The sequence below is a fragment of the Trachurus trachurus genome (assembly GCF_905171665.1).
Source record: "Trachurus trachurus genome assembly, chromosome: 14".
NCBI lineage: Eukaryota > Metazoa > Chordata > Actinopteri > Carangiformes > Carangidae > Trachurus > Trachurus trachurus.
This window is the reverse complement of record NC_139903.1, coordinates 6,409,442-6,426,624: the sequence shown is the minus strand read 5'-3', so window position 1 is coordinate 6,426,624 and position 17,183 is coordinate 6,409,442. Positions and strand designations below refer to the sequence as shown.

General features: G+C 40.0%; 1 protein-coding gene across 1 annotated transcript; it reads left to right on the top strand.

The window, feature by feature from the left end:
• Window positions 1–1,973: 1,973 nt before the first annotated feature.
• Window positions 1,974–15,168, top strand: LOC310997332 (sodium- and chloride-dependent GABA transporter 2-like; the record flags this gene model as incomplete). The annotated part of the gene is made up of 14 exons (XM_083987007.1): window positions 1,974–2,157; window positions 2,281–2,415; window positions 3,670–3,810; window positions 4,977–5,064; window positions 5,585–5,717; window positions 6,700–6,834; window positions 6,929–7,032; window positions 7,168–7,292; window positions 10,352–10,464; window positions 10,565–10,702; window positions 12,319–12,421; window positions 12,590–12,690; window positions 13,251–13,421; window positions 15,034–15,168. The coding sequence occupies 14 exons, from the start codon at window positions 1,974–1,976 to the stop codon at window positions 15,166–15,168; spliced, it is 1,806 nt and encodes a 601-aa protein (XP_083843133.1).
• Window positions 15,169–17,183: the final 2,015 nt, after the last annotated feature.

Here is a 17,183-nt window from a genome sequence, read left to right as displayed (position 1 = left end):
TTATTATTATTGTGGGCGCATGATAACACTGTAGACTGTGTTTTAGGGATGTAACAAGAGAGAAAACATTATCAACATTCAGCAACAGCCAGGGTTTATTGCAAAACACAGCTGAGTATGACAAACACCCAACAACCTGGGAAACAACAATGCCTAAATGCATATTATAGTTTGACAAGAGCAAGTTACAGTGCTCAGGAGTCCTTGACCTAGAACATGTTATTTGCTTCAATCTCATATTGTTCTGGCTGCTGGTGTCCGTGACATCTGCAGATAACCAGGGATCCTGATATTGTTTGATATTGTGACAAGCTTCCAGTGAAGAGGCATTTCAACAATCTATCCAACCTTAGTTTTCACAACAAGTGGAGTGGCTCTCCTGGTAATTTTATAATGGCATATGACCAAAACCACAAGGGGGGGGGGTAGTGTTGAGTCTACTTGTATAATTATCATGCTGTACAAAATTGCACTAGAGTCTGTGCTGCCAAAGCTGCACTTATAGGCTTATTATCATGCCACACCAAGCCAAAAAGGCTAATTTAAAGACTTGTTAACACTGGTATAGGATGCTCTCAAAAATTATTGTTTTTTGTTTTGTTTTTTAAACTAAAACCCAAATATTTAAAAAACAACACAAAAAACAATAATTTTCCCAGAAGAACAGCAGCTTACACAGAATATTAAGAGACTGATTGGCGATTCTGAGAATGTACTGAGGATCTTTCTGTGAGTTCAGCTGCTGAAGGCTACGATCTGTGGCATTGAAAAGTCAGATAACATTCATTAAAATACACACCCAGGACTAGATGTAACAATATGTATGAATGAAAAGATCTAAACTGGGACTGGATCATGCAGTTTTTGTAGGTATGGTTGGATATGTACATTGCAGTGCCATGCAGCAGACTTGTCATTCCCTTTGCCTTGTTTTATTATGATGTTGAAAATTAATTAAAAATATATATATATTTAAAAAGATCTAAACTGGGACTGGATCATGCCGTTTTTGTATCCTGACTCTTCAATAATGCATGGTGACTATGCAAACCGAAAATGTACACCTATTGTTACACAATTAACCTTAAAAATGCACCATGTTTAAACTGATGTTTGGCGTATTTGCAACATAATTTGCAACTTAATTACAAAATCGGTGGGGAAAAAATCAATTTGAGTGGAAGTAAATGTCCTGCAAAAAAGTTAAGCTGGAAAAGTCCCTCTACTTGTCTGTGTGTGCTTCATATTCCCCAGCACTCTGAGTGGGTGATGCAAGTGAACGAGATGCAGTGCCATCTAAAGGTCAATCCACTGAGTACATGACCCATGCACTCAGAGGTGTTGTCTGACTGCATGTGTACAGGTCCAGGTGAGGCAGACAACACTGTGCTGAAACTCTGATCAAGTCAATGAGGTAAACAACAACAAATGTCTTTAACAACTGGCCCTCATGGCTCAGAAACCTACCTCTTCTAGGCTGCAGACCAGATCTGGTCCCTCTTTGGTTACTGTAACTTTACACTGACACCGGTCCGGTCGTTGAGTATACCAAGCTGTTATATTTGGATTTGGCCAAAGTCCGTTTTTTTTAAACCCCACCAGACATCACTTTTTGCATCGGCGTCAGATAGATTAAGGCGGAACAGTCGATCTGTACCGCCCCTCGTGCACTGCCTCCAAGCATCTCCCACTCTGTCATCCCCCCTTCAGCATCCCCCCACCACACATAAGTAGCCAGCAACTTAAATAGTTGCTGCCAGCCATCAAGTAACAGGGCAATCACAGCTGCCGTCACATCTTAACTCCGGCGCACAACAATCCTCATCACAGATTTGGCGTCATATTTGCCCAGTCTGCGCCAACTGCAGTGGGCGAGGTTTCGGCAAGTAGGCTAATCACAAAATCCTGTGCGCACAGGAGAAGTTGGTCCAGAGTGTTTCACGGGAACCCGGCGGTGAGATTGCAGAGGGGCCATGAACGGAAAGAATGGCGCTTACGCTGTCATCGTGCCAAACAAGGTCCAAGAGAAAGCCAAAGAGCTGGTGGACCGGGGACACTGGGGGACCAAAGCGGAGTTCATCCTGACAGTGATGGGCGCCATCATCGGACCTGGGAATATATGGAGGTTTCCTTACCTGTGCTACAGGAACGGCGGCGGTGAGTGATGTCAGGCAGACTCTAACTTCAGTCATCAGTTGTTGCGCGCGTTTCTGATATTAACCACCAGTGACGACTATTGATAGGAGCTTGATTGTCCCCAAACATCCTCTCTTCTTGCAGGTGTGTTCTTCATCCCATACATCTTGTTTATGATTACATGCGGGATCCCCCTCTTCTTCCTTGAGACTGCTTTAGGACAGTACACCAGCCAGGGGGGGATCACGTGCTGGAGAAAGATTTGTCCGCTTTTCCAAGGTAAATGTATTTCCATCTTCCTTATTTTGAATTTATTCATAAAGGAAAATTCAACGGGGTGTCGTACTTTCTCAAGTATCCTGAACACTGCGTGCGTAAATACGCACAAAGTTTGTATTTTCATCGAGTCAAGATCGCTTTAGATTTTGCACCGAAACTGTGTTTTAATTACCCCTAACTCAGCAGAAAATGATAGGGTACTAATTAAAGTATCGTGTTAACTTGTTAAGTTAAAAAAAAAATCATTCTCAGATTTTTCAGTGTCCATCAAGAAATCAAGTGAATAAAACGACTCATTCTCACGTTTAGTCTAATTTCCATTTCCCTTGTGAATTAGAAACAAAACAAAAACTGGCGAGTTGATGGTTGAAGTATAATTAAACAGTCAAAATAAAAGTGAAATGTTTAAAAACTTCTCTGTCAGGAGTGAGAGGGGCAATGTGAATGACGTTTTTGCTTGTAGCTTCAAATTAAACTAAAGTTGGTTAGTTTGTGAGAGATACAGTGATATTATTTTGATTAAGCTGCATTTATTAATGTTGTGGAAACTCTAATCCATATTCTCTAACAAATAAAGAGCATAGCCTAAAGGTCTATAAAGTCACCAGCAGAGGTCCCCATCACCTACAGTCAACTAAAAACATTGACATGGTTTTACATAACACACATTTATAAGGGCCTATATAATAGTAATATGAATCATGGTACCTTTCAAATCAAAAATAACTGATTTTAGTTTTTCTATGGTCTGCAAATATGCACATGACACGCAACATAAACATATTACCATCAATTAGAGATCACACCATGTACACCTACACACACCAAATATGCAACACTTGTGATGTCAACACTTCCACTTGTCAATATTGTAAATCTTATGATCGTGTCTCATGTAGGAAAGTCACTTTTTATTATTATATGCCAAACTGACTGAGTGTATAATAAATTAATAATAATAGCCTACATGTTATAACTTTTACAAGTGCTCAAAGACACTTACAGATCATAGAGGTATGTTATGACATTAGGCAGGAAACCCCAAACCAGGGACAGATATCAGAAGTCAACCTTGGCTAGAAACCTGTCCATAATTCAAATTAACTAATAAATAAATAAGATTAGAAACACCCTAGCTCCCACTGAATGTTTGCACACTTCAAATCTTTGCAACGTGATATGAGGTTACATAAATTTTAAACAATAAGAAACTGTACACCACCCTCACTAATCTTCTATTCTTCTTTTTCTCAGGCATGGGCTATGCCAGTCACTTAATCATTGCATTCAGTGCAACCTCCTACATTGTCATCTTGGCATGGGCCTTCTTTTACCTGTTCTCATCCTTCAGTGCAGAGTTGCCTTGGGCCACATGTGGAAACGACTGGAACACAGGTAACCTGCCCTGCAGCTAAACTCACTAAAGAGCTGTCATGATAAGCTGACATGTAGTTAGTTTGATCACTAATTTTTCTGTTAATATTTGGTTTATTGTATAAAATGCTGTCTTTGATTTATAATATGAATGGTGCTTTTTTTTTTTCCTGGGCAAATTGAATCGTAGGAAACTGGACTTGTATTTGTCAGGGAAGATGTTTCGCCTCTTATCCAAGGGGCTTCATTAGTTCGTACGCAACAAGTCTCTACCTGTGGGTGTGTTTACAAAAGGTACTGGTTTCACTTGACCATTGTTGGGGTCCCCTTTAGAGTTCTGTGACACAGTCAGGTGAAACCCTGGTGAACGACGATCATTGAGAGTGGTTAGAAGTTGAGTTGTTTAATCTCCTGGGTACAGATGAAAGGGCTGCATTGTAATGGGAGATAGGTGGTGTCTCAGACCTCCTCCTCTGTTCAGGGATGGTTTCTCCACTTTAACATAGATGGCTTCTTTTACTCCTCTTTCAAACCATCTGTCCTCCCTGTCCAGAATATTTTTGTCCAGAATCTTTTTCTGGACAGGGAGGACAGATGGTTTGAAAGAGGAGTAAAATCTGTCCTCCCTGTCCAGAATCTTGGATTAGAGGCGAAACTCACAAATACAAGTTCAGTTGCCTACGATTCAATTTGCCCAGAAAAGAACAATGGATGAATGAGAATATCCATAGACAATATGAATGGTGGGACATCAGAATAAACTGAAATATTACATTGACATAGGCAGGTCAGCAGTGTTCAGAGACAGGATTGTGATGAGAAACAGATCAGGGGAAGGAACATGAAGGTGCAAAAGAGCACACTAGTGACCTCCATAATTCCTAAATGGAAGAAATAGGAGTCTACCTAAGAGTCTGGGGTTTAAACTTTGTGAATGCACGGTCATGGGGGTTGAAAGCAATGAAAAGAGAATAAAACACAGTTATCAAATATGTAACTGAAAGATAGCTGTGTGAACATCAACAAATGGTGGCAAAAGGTGAAACAAGAATGTATTCTCTTCACCAATCTCAGAACAAAAAAAACGTCCCTATGTAGTAGTACATGCACAATGTAATGCAACTTTTACTTTGAAATGAGTATTTAAACTTTGTTATTTATTTATTATTTTTATTCTCTCATATTAGACTCATGCTTGGACCTCAGCCATCCAAATCTGAGCCTCAGCATGACTTCCAGACTGAACACCACTCTTCCTGTTGTGGAGTTCTGGCAGTAAGCATGTACTCAACACTAGTTTAACTGTATGCTGTTTTTTCTTGCTCTGGTCTCTTTTCTCAATCCCAAATCATTCCAGATCCTCTCTTCCTCCATTCCATCTCCATTCACACTTTTGCTTGGACTTGCAGCCCAATGAATGGGTGAATGAGTGACAAGTAGGCATAGCCCAAAACACACAACACAGCCTTCATCTTTGAAATTTGGTGTTTGGTTATTTAGTTAGACAATAGCACAATTCAGGATTAAAATCAGGATTTTCACAGTGCAATTGAAATTGAAAATGACTTTGAAGTGACAGGTGGTTGCATGGTACAACAAGTTTTCAAACTTTTCTGTTGTCTGACAAATAGATAAAGAGTTGCCCACTTGTGAGTCTCTCCTCTTCCTCCTCGTCACTCATCCACCTCCACATGCTGATGTTTTCCTCTGCATACAATACACTTTCTCTCCCCTTCACTTGTCATTCATGTTTCACTCACCCACACCATTTCTCCCACTTCTCAACGCTGTCCAGGCGCCGGGTTTTGAAAATCTCTAGTGGCATCGAGGAGGTGGGCAGCCTGAGGTGGGAACTGGTCCTCTGTCTCATCCTGACCTGGGTCATTTGCTATTTCTGCGTTAGGAAAGGCATCAAGTCAACAGGAAAGGTTAGATTCTGCACCATTCAAAAATGTTCCTCATGTTTTTGTAAAAAATATTACCAAGATTCTCCATCAAATTAAGTTTTCAGTGGTATAATTCATTTCTGAGCAATCTATAGTTAAGATAGCATTTGATTACATCTCATACTGTACACAGATGTGTCTAAAGGTCAGTTTAATAGTAAAAAAAAAAAAAACATGTTAAGCCACAATGTTTGAAATGGCAGATATCTACAACTAAGTTTGTTTATTGTCAGCATTGTTTTAGGATAGACAGTAGGGTTTCACAGTGTTTTTTAATGTAAAATTAGTATGAAACCAAGACACTCATGTGTTTGCATCGGCTGATTATCTTTTGTTTTTATTTGTGCTTCCCACATCTGGCTCATATACAGTATCCACTGTTGATGAGTAAGTACCATCCAGTTATATTCATGTAGGAACAACGCATAAATCTAAATGTTACAGTGACACACACACAGGCCTCTAAGGGCCTGGTTTACTTTGCTCCAAAGTAAACCAGGGTTGTTGTGCAGAAAACCCCTTGAGCCAGCAGCACTCCCTCCCTCATGTCAAAACCAACAACTTCAATAAATGGCCAGTTCTGAGTAGAAATCTACCAACTTCCAGTGCTTTGAGAACAATGCCCAACTCCAAAAAAGTGAAAATGCCTCCAGTTCAAGATGATGTCACCTGGAGTCTGAATGAAATCTAGCAGAGACTCTGCAATACACATTATGGAACTAATAACATTGCACCCAATATACACTACAGTAATTCAGTTTGTCTAATTTTTCTTAGTTAAATCAGGTTTTGGTCTCAAAACCATATTTTACATCATAAACCATAACATTTGCTAATGCTATTTGCTGTTGCTATCAGTTATTTCATATATTGGAAACTGATGAAAAGATGAAAAAATAAAGTATAGCTCAATAAATAATAAACAATATCATTAGTTTTAAAATGTTCATGCTCTTTTTTTCAGGCTGCCTACTTCACCGCCACATTCCCCTTCGCTATGCTGCTGGTTTTGCTCATACGAGGCGTTACTCTACCAGGCGCAATGGAGGGGATCATATACTACATATACCCAGATATCTCTCGCCTCTCCGATCCCCAGGTAAGAACACTGATAATATTTAGAGCACTCTTTCCTTGGAGACATGCAAATACACACACACACACACACACACATTTGTTTGACCGTTTTCCAGGTGTGGATGGATGCTGGTACTCAGATCTTCTTTTCTTATGCCATTGGCTTTGGCTTCCTAACCTCTCTTGGGAGTTACAATCATTATAACAATGACTGTTACAGGTAAGTACAATGCTAATCTATCGAAACTATCCAGTGAAATTTGATGCAATAAAGCCAAAAAAAAAAAAAAATTATTATCTAATTTTTAAATTAAGCATTAGCAATCGTTCAGAACTGGATTTGTTTTCTTTCCAGGGACTGTTTCTACTTGTGTCTGCTGAACAGTGCTACCAGCATTGTGGCAGGCTTTGCCATTTTCTCAGTTTTGGGGTTCATGACTTATGAACAAGGAGTGGATATTTCTGAGGTGGCAGAATCTGGTACGTACTGGCTCGGTGACGTTTAACTTTTGAGTGAGCATTGAGGGTCTTTTGGGAAGCTTGCGTGGCGTAGTCAGATATTGCACCCTTTCAGACACTACCTCTTCACCCTTTGTGGAAACTCTGCCAAATCTTGTGATGTTTCCTCATCCTTATCCCTTTAATTTTCCAACCTAATAAGCTTTTGGCAGACTTGGAATCTGTTCTTCTGTCATCTGTAGTTTTTCTCTTTTTTGATACTCTACCTTTAACTTGAACCTTGCAGTTCAGCTCAGGTGAGCATGATTACTGTTAAGCAGCAAGCAGTAGGAATGCAGGGCTCAAGACAAAAAAGATTAATGAGAGTTGCCATGACCTCCATTTTAGGGAACACAATGTCTCAGAGTGGGATTGAAAAGCAAACCACAAACTAAATCTAATCCATTTGAGGGGGGGGGGGGGGATGATCAGAGCAGCCTAAATGGGAGAATTTTGCTCAGAAAATTTGAGACGGTGCAAGTAAATTTTTCATGTAGCCTACTCACATATGCGCCACCAGTAAATTGCCATTTCTTTTTTCAACACTGGTGAAACATAGAAGAGGCGACTCAAAGAATCTGTCATTAACGTTACAAGTGGCAGGCCAATGTATGTGAGGATCATGAATTAAAAGAAAATGTGAATGTTTTCTTTGCAAGTCGATTTACGCCCCTAATTTTTCTGCTTGTGCTACTAAAATTTTAAGTTAGGGGCCACTGTGCTTCTAGTAAAAATAGCTAGATTGGAGCCCTGCTTTGGCCCAAATGTAAATCTCAACAAGAAAAGGGTAAAATAATGACTTTCAACTCAGTCTTAGAACGTTAGACCCCCTCCAACAATCATTTTAAAGCATGCTCAATGGTCTTTAAATTGTGATTATGAAGTCTTTAGCCAAAATCACAAAACCTGTGCCATTTCCCAGGGCTCTCCCTCTGCAGAGCTTCAGTAGCTCATTAGCAAGGCAACAGGATGTACTTGCTAACTGGCGATCCACATAACTGACAGATTCAGAACGTAAACACACATCAGCTGGCCCTTGACACTGTTACCCCGGGCAACGGTAGTGTTCCATTTACAATGTTGCCTGGGACAACGCTACTTTGCCTACCTGTGTCGGTACGCGCGCGCGAGAGGGAGAAAACAAGTAGCCCAGTAGCACCGCAATCATTGCTCCACAGCAAAGCTAGCAGTTAGCCTATTTAGCCAAACAAATCAGTAGCTAACAGGAAGTTGCCTAATGTTGTCGTTCTGTAGCCCCCTAATCATTAATTTAAACAAACAAACAAACACATTAGTCATGAATAAGTTAGTTACTTGTTGTGGAGAAGAAAACACAGCTCCGAGTGAAGCAGGCGCATTCCCATAGCCTCCTGTGTCGTCGGACAAGGAAAGAAATTCAGCCTTGGACCCATAGTGCTTGGACCACCGGGGAATGAAGCAGGAACGACGGAGCCGCCGCGGGTAAAAACTTGAAAACTTGATCCGACAGTGTCTGCTCACATCTGTTTTATCTCCTTGCCATGTGGAGAGTTGTGCCATCTTATGTTGCCAGATCCCCATGTCTTTGGAGCTCTGAGAGGGCCGACCGTTAGCTTGTTTGTTTGTTTGTTTGTTTGTTTGAATTAACGGTGACAGTGAATGATTGTGACGTCAGCCACAGGTTTCAGGAGCGCGGGATGGTAAATCTCCGTCGCCGCCATCTTGGCAGCAGGCTACTTGACTCCAACGATTTACCCGTTAAAGGGATAGTTTAACATTTTGGCGAATTCTCCTATTGCCATAATCTCTCTATAGTCATAGCACTAAATTAGGTTCATTGCCTTTAATTATCAGTGCATGTTGTTTTTAGATCTAAGGAGCAGAGAAGCAAGCTGCTCGAACACAATGGAGGTGAATGGTAGGTAGCCTACAGGTCCCCTGCCTGACCCTCATCAAATTCGTAGGCCTACACAATCCAACCATTCAAAATGCTCTCATGGATAAGTTGTGACCTGCACATTCACCGCGCAATGTAATAATGATAGCCTACATGTAAACATTACAACACATGAAGCAAATACTCTGAACAACTTTCGCTTTTGAAATCACTCCGCCCTCCCTGTCTCAAATGTAGTTCTGCATTTGCCTCGAAAACAACTCCGTCTCATAATGTTACATGATTATTTCACAGCATGCTGTCATTCATCATTCATGCTGAGCAGCTCGTGTCCCTGCCCACGGATCTCAAATAATAAACCGTTTTGGACCAAAAGGCGTAGGCTACCTCATTCACCCCACAGAAAGTCTTCATTCTTCAACATCCCATCCATGGCAACTGCTGAAGTTCCATGTGAAGTTCTCCATGAAGTCGTTGCTAGGATACAGACTAAACATCCTGAGGCACTTTTAATAATATCTGGAGACTTCAGTCATGTTTTGCTGATGGATTCACTAGGGGATTTGTGGAGAGTTGCACACCGAAGAGCTCATTCTGAACAAATGGGATCACTTCATAACACCTTGATGGACCAAGAGATATAGCTAGAAGATCCTTTGTACCTTCAGCCATCAGGCTTTTTAATTCTTCTGCAAATGGTAGATGAGCTGACAAACAAATTAATTTTCCTGTGGGGATTAATTCGTATTTTTTTTTATTTTTTTTTATTTAACCTTTATTTAACCAGGCGAAATCAATTAAGAACATGTTCTTATTTACATGGTATTCATATTAACCATCTGACTAGAATGAGATCAGACAGTTATTATTTTTTAAAGCATGTACGATTTTAAAATGGCCCAAATTTACAAATACTAGGCTAAAACTTGATGCTAGATTTTTAATTTTATGTTATGTAGGCTATTCTTCATCTCCATAATTCAAATGCAGGATTAAAACAACCACTTTACTGATTATCCTTTCTCCGTCTGTTTCCTCTTGGCATGATCACTCTCTGTCTTGTGAAAATTACACATTCAAACATGGACATCCTTAACACAGGAAAGTGAGAATCAGATGGTGTTGGCGCACACAAGTGACTGTTTGTCTGTCTTGTTTTATTTAGGTCCAGGACTGGCTTTCATCGTCTACCCACGTGCAGTAGCCATGATGCCTGCACCTCAGGTGTGGTCGGTGTGTTTCTTCCTCATGATCATTCTCCTCGGACTGGATAGTCAGGTACCAGCAAAACCCTTCTGAATGTATTGATTGATTGATTGAATGAATGAATGAATGATCAAAGCTCTGACTCTTTTTGCCTCTCACCGACTTCTTCCAGTTTGTTGGTCTGGAGTGTTTAATGACGTCACTGGTTGATTTGTTCCCAACTTACCTGCGTCAAGGCTGCAGACGTGAGCTGCTTCTGCTGGCTATCTGCTGTACCTGCTGTTTGCTGGGACTCTCACTGGTCACTGAGGTTTGTACAGTAGATTTCATAAACCCTTTATTACTGTTTGTCTGATAGGATTGTAGGATTTAGGGGAATGTAATATTTTTTAACTTTCAGTTGTTTAATCAAATGAAACTAAGACCCAGATCAGACCTGGTATTAATATGTGAGTCAGGTGAATGTAACATCTCTAAACTGTCAGTTCTGCACATGAGCCTTGGGTGTTCACTTGTGATACATTCCCACTTCCCTGTTCAAGATGCAAATAAATAAGCATGTGTTGTTGTTTTTAGCCAGTCTGACTGTGACAGATGGGTTCATTATCATGGGTTTGTGAGAGAGAGCAGGACCAGGAGGGGCTGAGCCTGGGAATCGATGCCCTCAGCTCAGTTCTACAGTTAATTAAAATGCTTTATCTTTTTGAAATGGTAAACTATTGTTGTTTCATTACAACTGTGGCAGAAGACATCAGTTCTGTAAATGGTTATGAGTGTAGCCAAGGCTGTTGGAAGGAATTCTGGGCCCCTGAAAGAATACTAAAGTGGGCCCCTACCCCCTACCCCCTGACTCTCTTTTTTTCTCAGACTACGTATGTATTATCATTTGTTATTTTGCCCGCTTTGTTTTGATGCTAATGCAGCATTATTATGAGTATTAGTCAGGGTCTTATGCAGAATAAAACAGTCATACAAAGATTAGACTACTGGGATTTTTTTTGTGGGCCCTACTGGGTGCTAGGCCCCTAGAATTATCATCACCTTTCTCCCCTATACAATGGCCCTGAGTGTAGCTCTGGACACATTTGCATTCACCCTGCTAAAATAGACCATCTCTGAATGTGTCTGAGCCGGGATTGGATCTGAAATGCGTCCTAAATATCTTGAGTCCTCAGACCTGGCCTCCTGTCACCTGAAATGGATGTCAGTGAGTTTTTAGTTACTATCAGTCCATTGTATTTACACAGGAAGTAACTGCTACTAGTAGGCTACAGATGAAAACAGATAAACAGTGAAAAAAGACATTCTGTTAAAGATTTGACCAATAAGCAAAACAAAATATAAGAGGTAAAAATGACACTGTTATATGAGGTTATGTGTTGGGCTATTTCTTGGCCGTCAGGCAAGTTGCCTCCTGTCTCCTCTCCTGTTTATTCATCAGCTTCAAACTGAACCTACAGATATGAGAGCAACAACACTTGAGCTGCTTGACACCAGTTAGAAAAACAAAAAACCTGGCCTCCGTTGTTCCCCAGACCTCCTGCTGCTGCTGCTGCTCTGCCACAGAGAAACAGGGAACATGCCAAAGCATCCAGCAGAGTCTCTCTTGCCAGTTTCTGCTGTTGTAGTCTTAGAGGTCTTACAAATACCTAATAAACTTCAATCTTCTGTACACAACCAAAGATATTGTTTTGAAACAAAAAAATATTCTCTATTAGATATTGCGAGGAGATCAGTGCCTGTCTCTTATAAAACTCATTGTTTTAATGTTTTAGTAATCATACAAACAACTTTCAAAATTCAGATGAAATGCAAAGACTTACATAATTATACCAACATTTCATTTACAGGTTATGTTTTGTATGAAAACGTCCTTATTGCAGCTCTAAGTATGATCAGTGTACTGATGAAAAGTGTTGTTTTCAGGGAGGGATGTACCTGCTGCAGCTGTTGGATCATCACGTCTGCAGCGGCACCACCCTGCTGCTCCTCTCCTTCTGTCAGGCCGTCAGCATCGGCTGGGTCTACGGTGAGTCACAGACCGGACAACCGACCGTTACAGACACGAGGTCCCTTCATCACAAGACAACTGTCTGCATATCTGCACATCTGCACATCTGGACATCTGGTGCACTGATAAACTGATCCCAAAGATTACCACTGACCTTTTTATGTTATGTTTTTCTGTTCCCAAAAGGTGCTGACCGCTTCTACGACAACATCACAGAAATGATTGGTTATCGCCCGTTCCCATTCATGAAATACTGCTGGCGCTGCGTTACCCCCCTGTTTATTTTTGTAAGTTCCTTTCATTCACTGGCAATTTCGTCTGTGATTGATTCCTGTTTTCCATGTGTGATGCTGCTACCGCTCACATCTGTGTGATGTGTGATATTGTACTGTATATGACATGTCATGTTCAGGGCAGTTCAGGAAGTGGGGGACCACCCCGGTGATAATCATCATGGGGATCAGTCATAGGCGGAGCTGCAGATACACAAACACAGATGATGGATATACTGTATTTTTACATCTGCGTAGCACTCGTCTTTACCTCTCTGCTTTTTGACTCTTGAACTTATCTTGTAATCCGTCACTGTCCACACACGTTTACACCACAAACACCCACAACCTCAGCGTCCGTCATCCAGAGGTGGACACATAGAGCACTGGAAAAGTGCTGTTTGCAGTTTTAAGTGAAAATACACTCTGCATTAGATTTTTAATCTGTGGCCATAATAAAGACTATTAACTAAACAAGCATCTTTAACCTACTAGATAAAGGTAGAAGCATCTGGTTTTATACTGTACCTCCCTTGAACTTAACATGAACCCTCTGTGTTTGTCTCTCTCCACAGGGAACCTTCATCTTCTCTATTGTCAAATACTCCCCACTGAAGTTCAGTAACTCTTATGTGTATCCACTGTGGGCCAACGTCCTGGGCTGGTTCCTCGCCACCATCTCCCTCTCCCTCATCCCACTGTTTGTGATACATAAGATGATGCAAGGAAAAGGTTCCCTTCAAGAGGTGAGCTGTTTCTCTGAGTCATTGACCGTCTGTGTGGTGGGGGGTGTCCCATTTCCTCCCTTAAAGGGGACATATCATGCCCCTTTTCCACAAATTAAAATAGTTCTGTGACATGCTTTGGTCAAAATACCCCAAGGATCAAACATCACAGCTCTTTTCATCAGCTCAAAACAGCCCTGTTCAGAACGGCTTTAAATGCAAATGAGCCGCTGTTCACCAGGCTCCGCCTCCTCTACCGGTACTCACAGGTAGGGGTGGTATTATGCAAATTCAAAAATGAATGACAACTGAGGGAACAGCTCATAAAACCATGCATTTCAATCTAGGGAGCCTGAAAATTACAGATTTATTTGTCAATTCTCACATTTTGGGGGCGGGAAGGCGAGACAAACACCCAAATATATGTTAAAGACCCTTCAAAAAGTGATATTTCCATAATTAGCACTTACCACTTTGGTTTTAACGGTTGAAAAGCGCTTCCCCATTGCTCTTTAAAGAATCGGGACACCCTACTCTTACATGAGGACGCGCAAAATCGAGGGGAAGTGGTTAAAATAGGACAGGGCCTTTAGTCTAAACAGAGAGTGAGAGGTTATATACGAACACCAGCTCCATGCACAGAGGTGAAGACGTGACGAGTGGGGGTTTCTCCTTTCTGCCAAACCCTGCTGTGAAGTTGACGTTGTTACCTCTTATGAACTTGATGTTGATCCATAAAACCTTAAACCTCCTGTAGATTATGATCAGTGTGAGAAAAAAACACACAACTCCGCTGCTGTGAGAGATGCAGTCATTGAAAAAACAAAAATAAAATCAAATATGTTTAGATTTGATAAAAAACTAATCTTAAAGAGCTCAGTGTCTCTGACATGGCTGAATGTTATGTGCAGAGGTCGCTGAGGTTCAGTTTGGCTTGATGTAAAATAAGATTCCTTGGCTCAGAGTTTTTCTTAACAGGATTTCTCAAAATATTCTCCATGGGGAACAGATTTTCAGAAAGTAAACCACAGGATTAGATAGAAATCACGACCCCATGGACTTTATCAATGTATATGAGTTATTCCCTTTTTAAAGGCAGAAAAGATCCTGTTAAATCTTTTACTTTGTCCCACAAACTAAAGACACAGCGGCAGCAGTGGGTTACATGTTCATTAACATCATCGATCCAGGCACTGATGTTTATTTTCAGCCATAAACACCCAGCAGCACAATATTCGTTTATTAAAAGTCTTGTTTAAGTGACAAAAAGCACAAAAACAAAGGTATATGTGATGTATAATAAAATATACATGTCTTCAAAGGGGCTGACAGAGCATCCCCTGCCTCATCCTCTAATCGACGTTACTGGAAAACGTATATATTGTATATGATGTGTTATATTTTATATGTATAATCTTGGTTAGTTGTGAGAGGATTGTTGTTTTTCAAGTTTCCATTTAGTTCTGTTAGATTTAACTTGATTGTTATTCGTCATGTGTTTTACCAAGCTCAGTGCTGCCACTTGAACATAGTGCAACACAAACTTAAATGTAAGAAAACAATATTAACACAGTGTACAAATGGACAGTGATATAAGTAATACTGTATGGTACTGTACGTTTTCTCTCCTCAGCGTTTCCTGCAGCTGTGCCAGCCGGTCGACGACCTCCCTCTGGATCAGAAATGTCCTCCTGCACTGGGAACCAGTGGCACCGGCGTCCACACGGAGCTCAAACCATTATCGAAGACTGGGGAGGTCGCTCAGTGAAACACAGCGAGATGTACTGTGTGTGTGTGTCTGTGTGTGTGTTCGTAAATGAGTAACATTTAGCTCACCAACAGCTTTAATTTGTATGTCTTAGTTTTTACTTTATTTCATTGTTAGAAGTTGTGGTTTTGCAGGGATGATGATGAAACAGTCTCATGTAGTTGCTCCAGAAACTGAACTGTTTTTGTTTTTTTTAATAAGAAAATACAGCTGTGTATCTGTTTTGAGATACAATATGCATCATTTTAAAGTGTACACAGTACACTGTACACAATAGTCAGTTTGTAGATCACTGACATGTTTCATATGACATTGTGAGTCTTTTTTTTATTGTTTTTTATTTTATTGTAATAATTTTCTTCCTCTTTGCTGTGTCATCATCGTCGTCTCACCATCTCACCTCTTTGTTAAACCTCAGTGGGTCAAAGGTCACACAGACCGTCATCCCAGCAAAGAGTCTCTTTTTATCAAGTCTTTGGGAATATGTATAGTTTTCTGTTTTGGACTTTTATTTTTTCCTGTTACATAAGATGGCTGAAGATGAAGCCTGATAGAGTCATGTCTTAACTGTGATAAACTGTGATAAAACACAATCCATGAACTAAACAAGTGACCTTGTTGTTGTTGTAAGGGATCATCAGTTTGTCTTAAATACATGAATAAAAGACATTTTAAATACACAAACAGTGATTCATGTCGTAGTGTGTTCAGTACTTTATACATCGCGCAGACGCACACATTAAACACATTAAAATCAGTCAAATTGAAATTCTCGTATGAATATTTCATAAATATTTATGCTATTTTTCATCATGTAAGAAAAACATGTCAGAGAATTGAACTGGTAAAAACAAACAGTACAGTGTTAGTCAATACTATTACTTCCTTCAGTATCTGTTAGTCATTCATTTGTGAATCAATTGTGAAACCAAACAAGAAATGGATGAATATACAGCGAATGAATGTTTTTACCGTAACTCATCATGTGGAGTCATTTATTAACCGACATAATGTAAATAATTTATCGCTGTTTCATCCCAACGCTCATCTTCACCTCACCTAAAAGCTCCAAAGTCTCAAACTCAGACAAGTCCACTGTTTTACATATAACTGTAGCCTACATATGTGCAGGTACAAAGTCTAGATTTAACTCAAATCCATCCTGATCCACAATGTGCTTTAAATCTACTTTAATCTTTTAGTTTGGAGCTTAAAATGTTATTAAGTCTAAGGTTCCTCAGTGTGGTCACATGACTGTACACAGGGCCGTTGTATAGGGGAGAAAGGTGATGATAACTCTAGGGGCCCAGCGCCCAATGGGGCCCATAAAAAACCCCAGTAGTCTAATCTTTGTATGACTGATTTATTCTGCATAAGACCCTGACTAGTACTCATAGTACACTGTAAAAACTCAACATCTTTCCAAGAATATTTGTCTTATTTCTTGTCCAAATGTCTCATTTCTAGTCAAGAGACTTCCAGAGACGACTGGAAGACTCATAACCTAAAAATGAACTTGTTTTTAGATAATTTTCACTTGAAATAAGTAGAAAAATCTGCCAGTGAAAGGAAGTTTTTTGTGCTTGTAATAAGGAAGAAAAACTTGTTCCACTATCAGATTTTTTCTACTTATTTCAAGTGAAAATCTGCTTGAAAGGAGTAAAAAGTGTCTAAAAACAAGCTGCTTTTTAATGTGATGAGTTTTATTTTAAGTAGAATGATATTTGTTTTGACTAGAAATAAGACAAATATTTTTGGTAAGATACTTGAGTTTTTGCAGTGTAATGCTGCATTAGCATCAAAACAAAGTAGGCTAAATAAAAAATGATAATACATACATAGTCTAAGAAAAAAAACTGGAAAAGTTAAAGGGAGGGGCCCACTTTAGTATTCTTTAAGGGGGCCCAGAATTCCTAGCAATGGCCCTGACTGTACAACAAACTATAGGCCAAAGGGAGAGGTTCATTAATGGTTATTGAATGTAATATATTATTGACTATGAATATAATAAATAT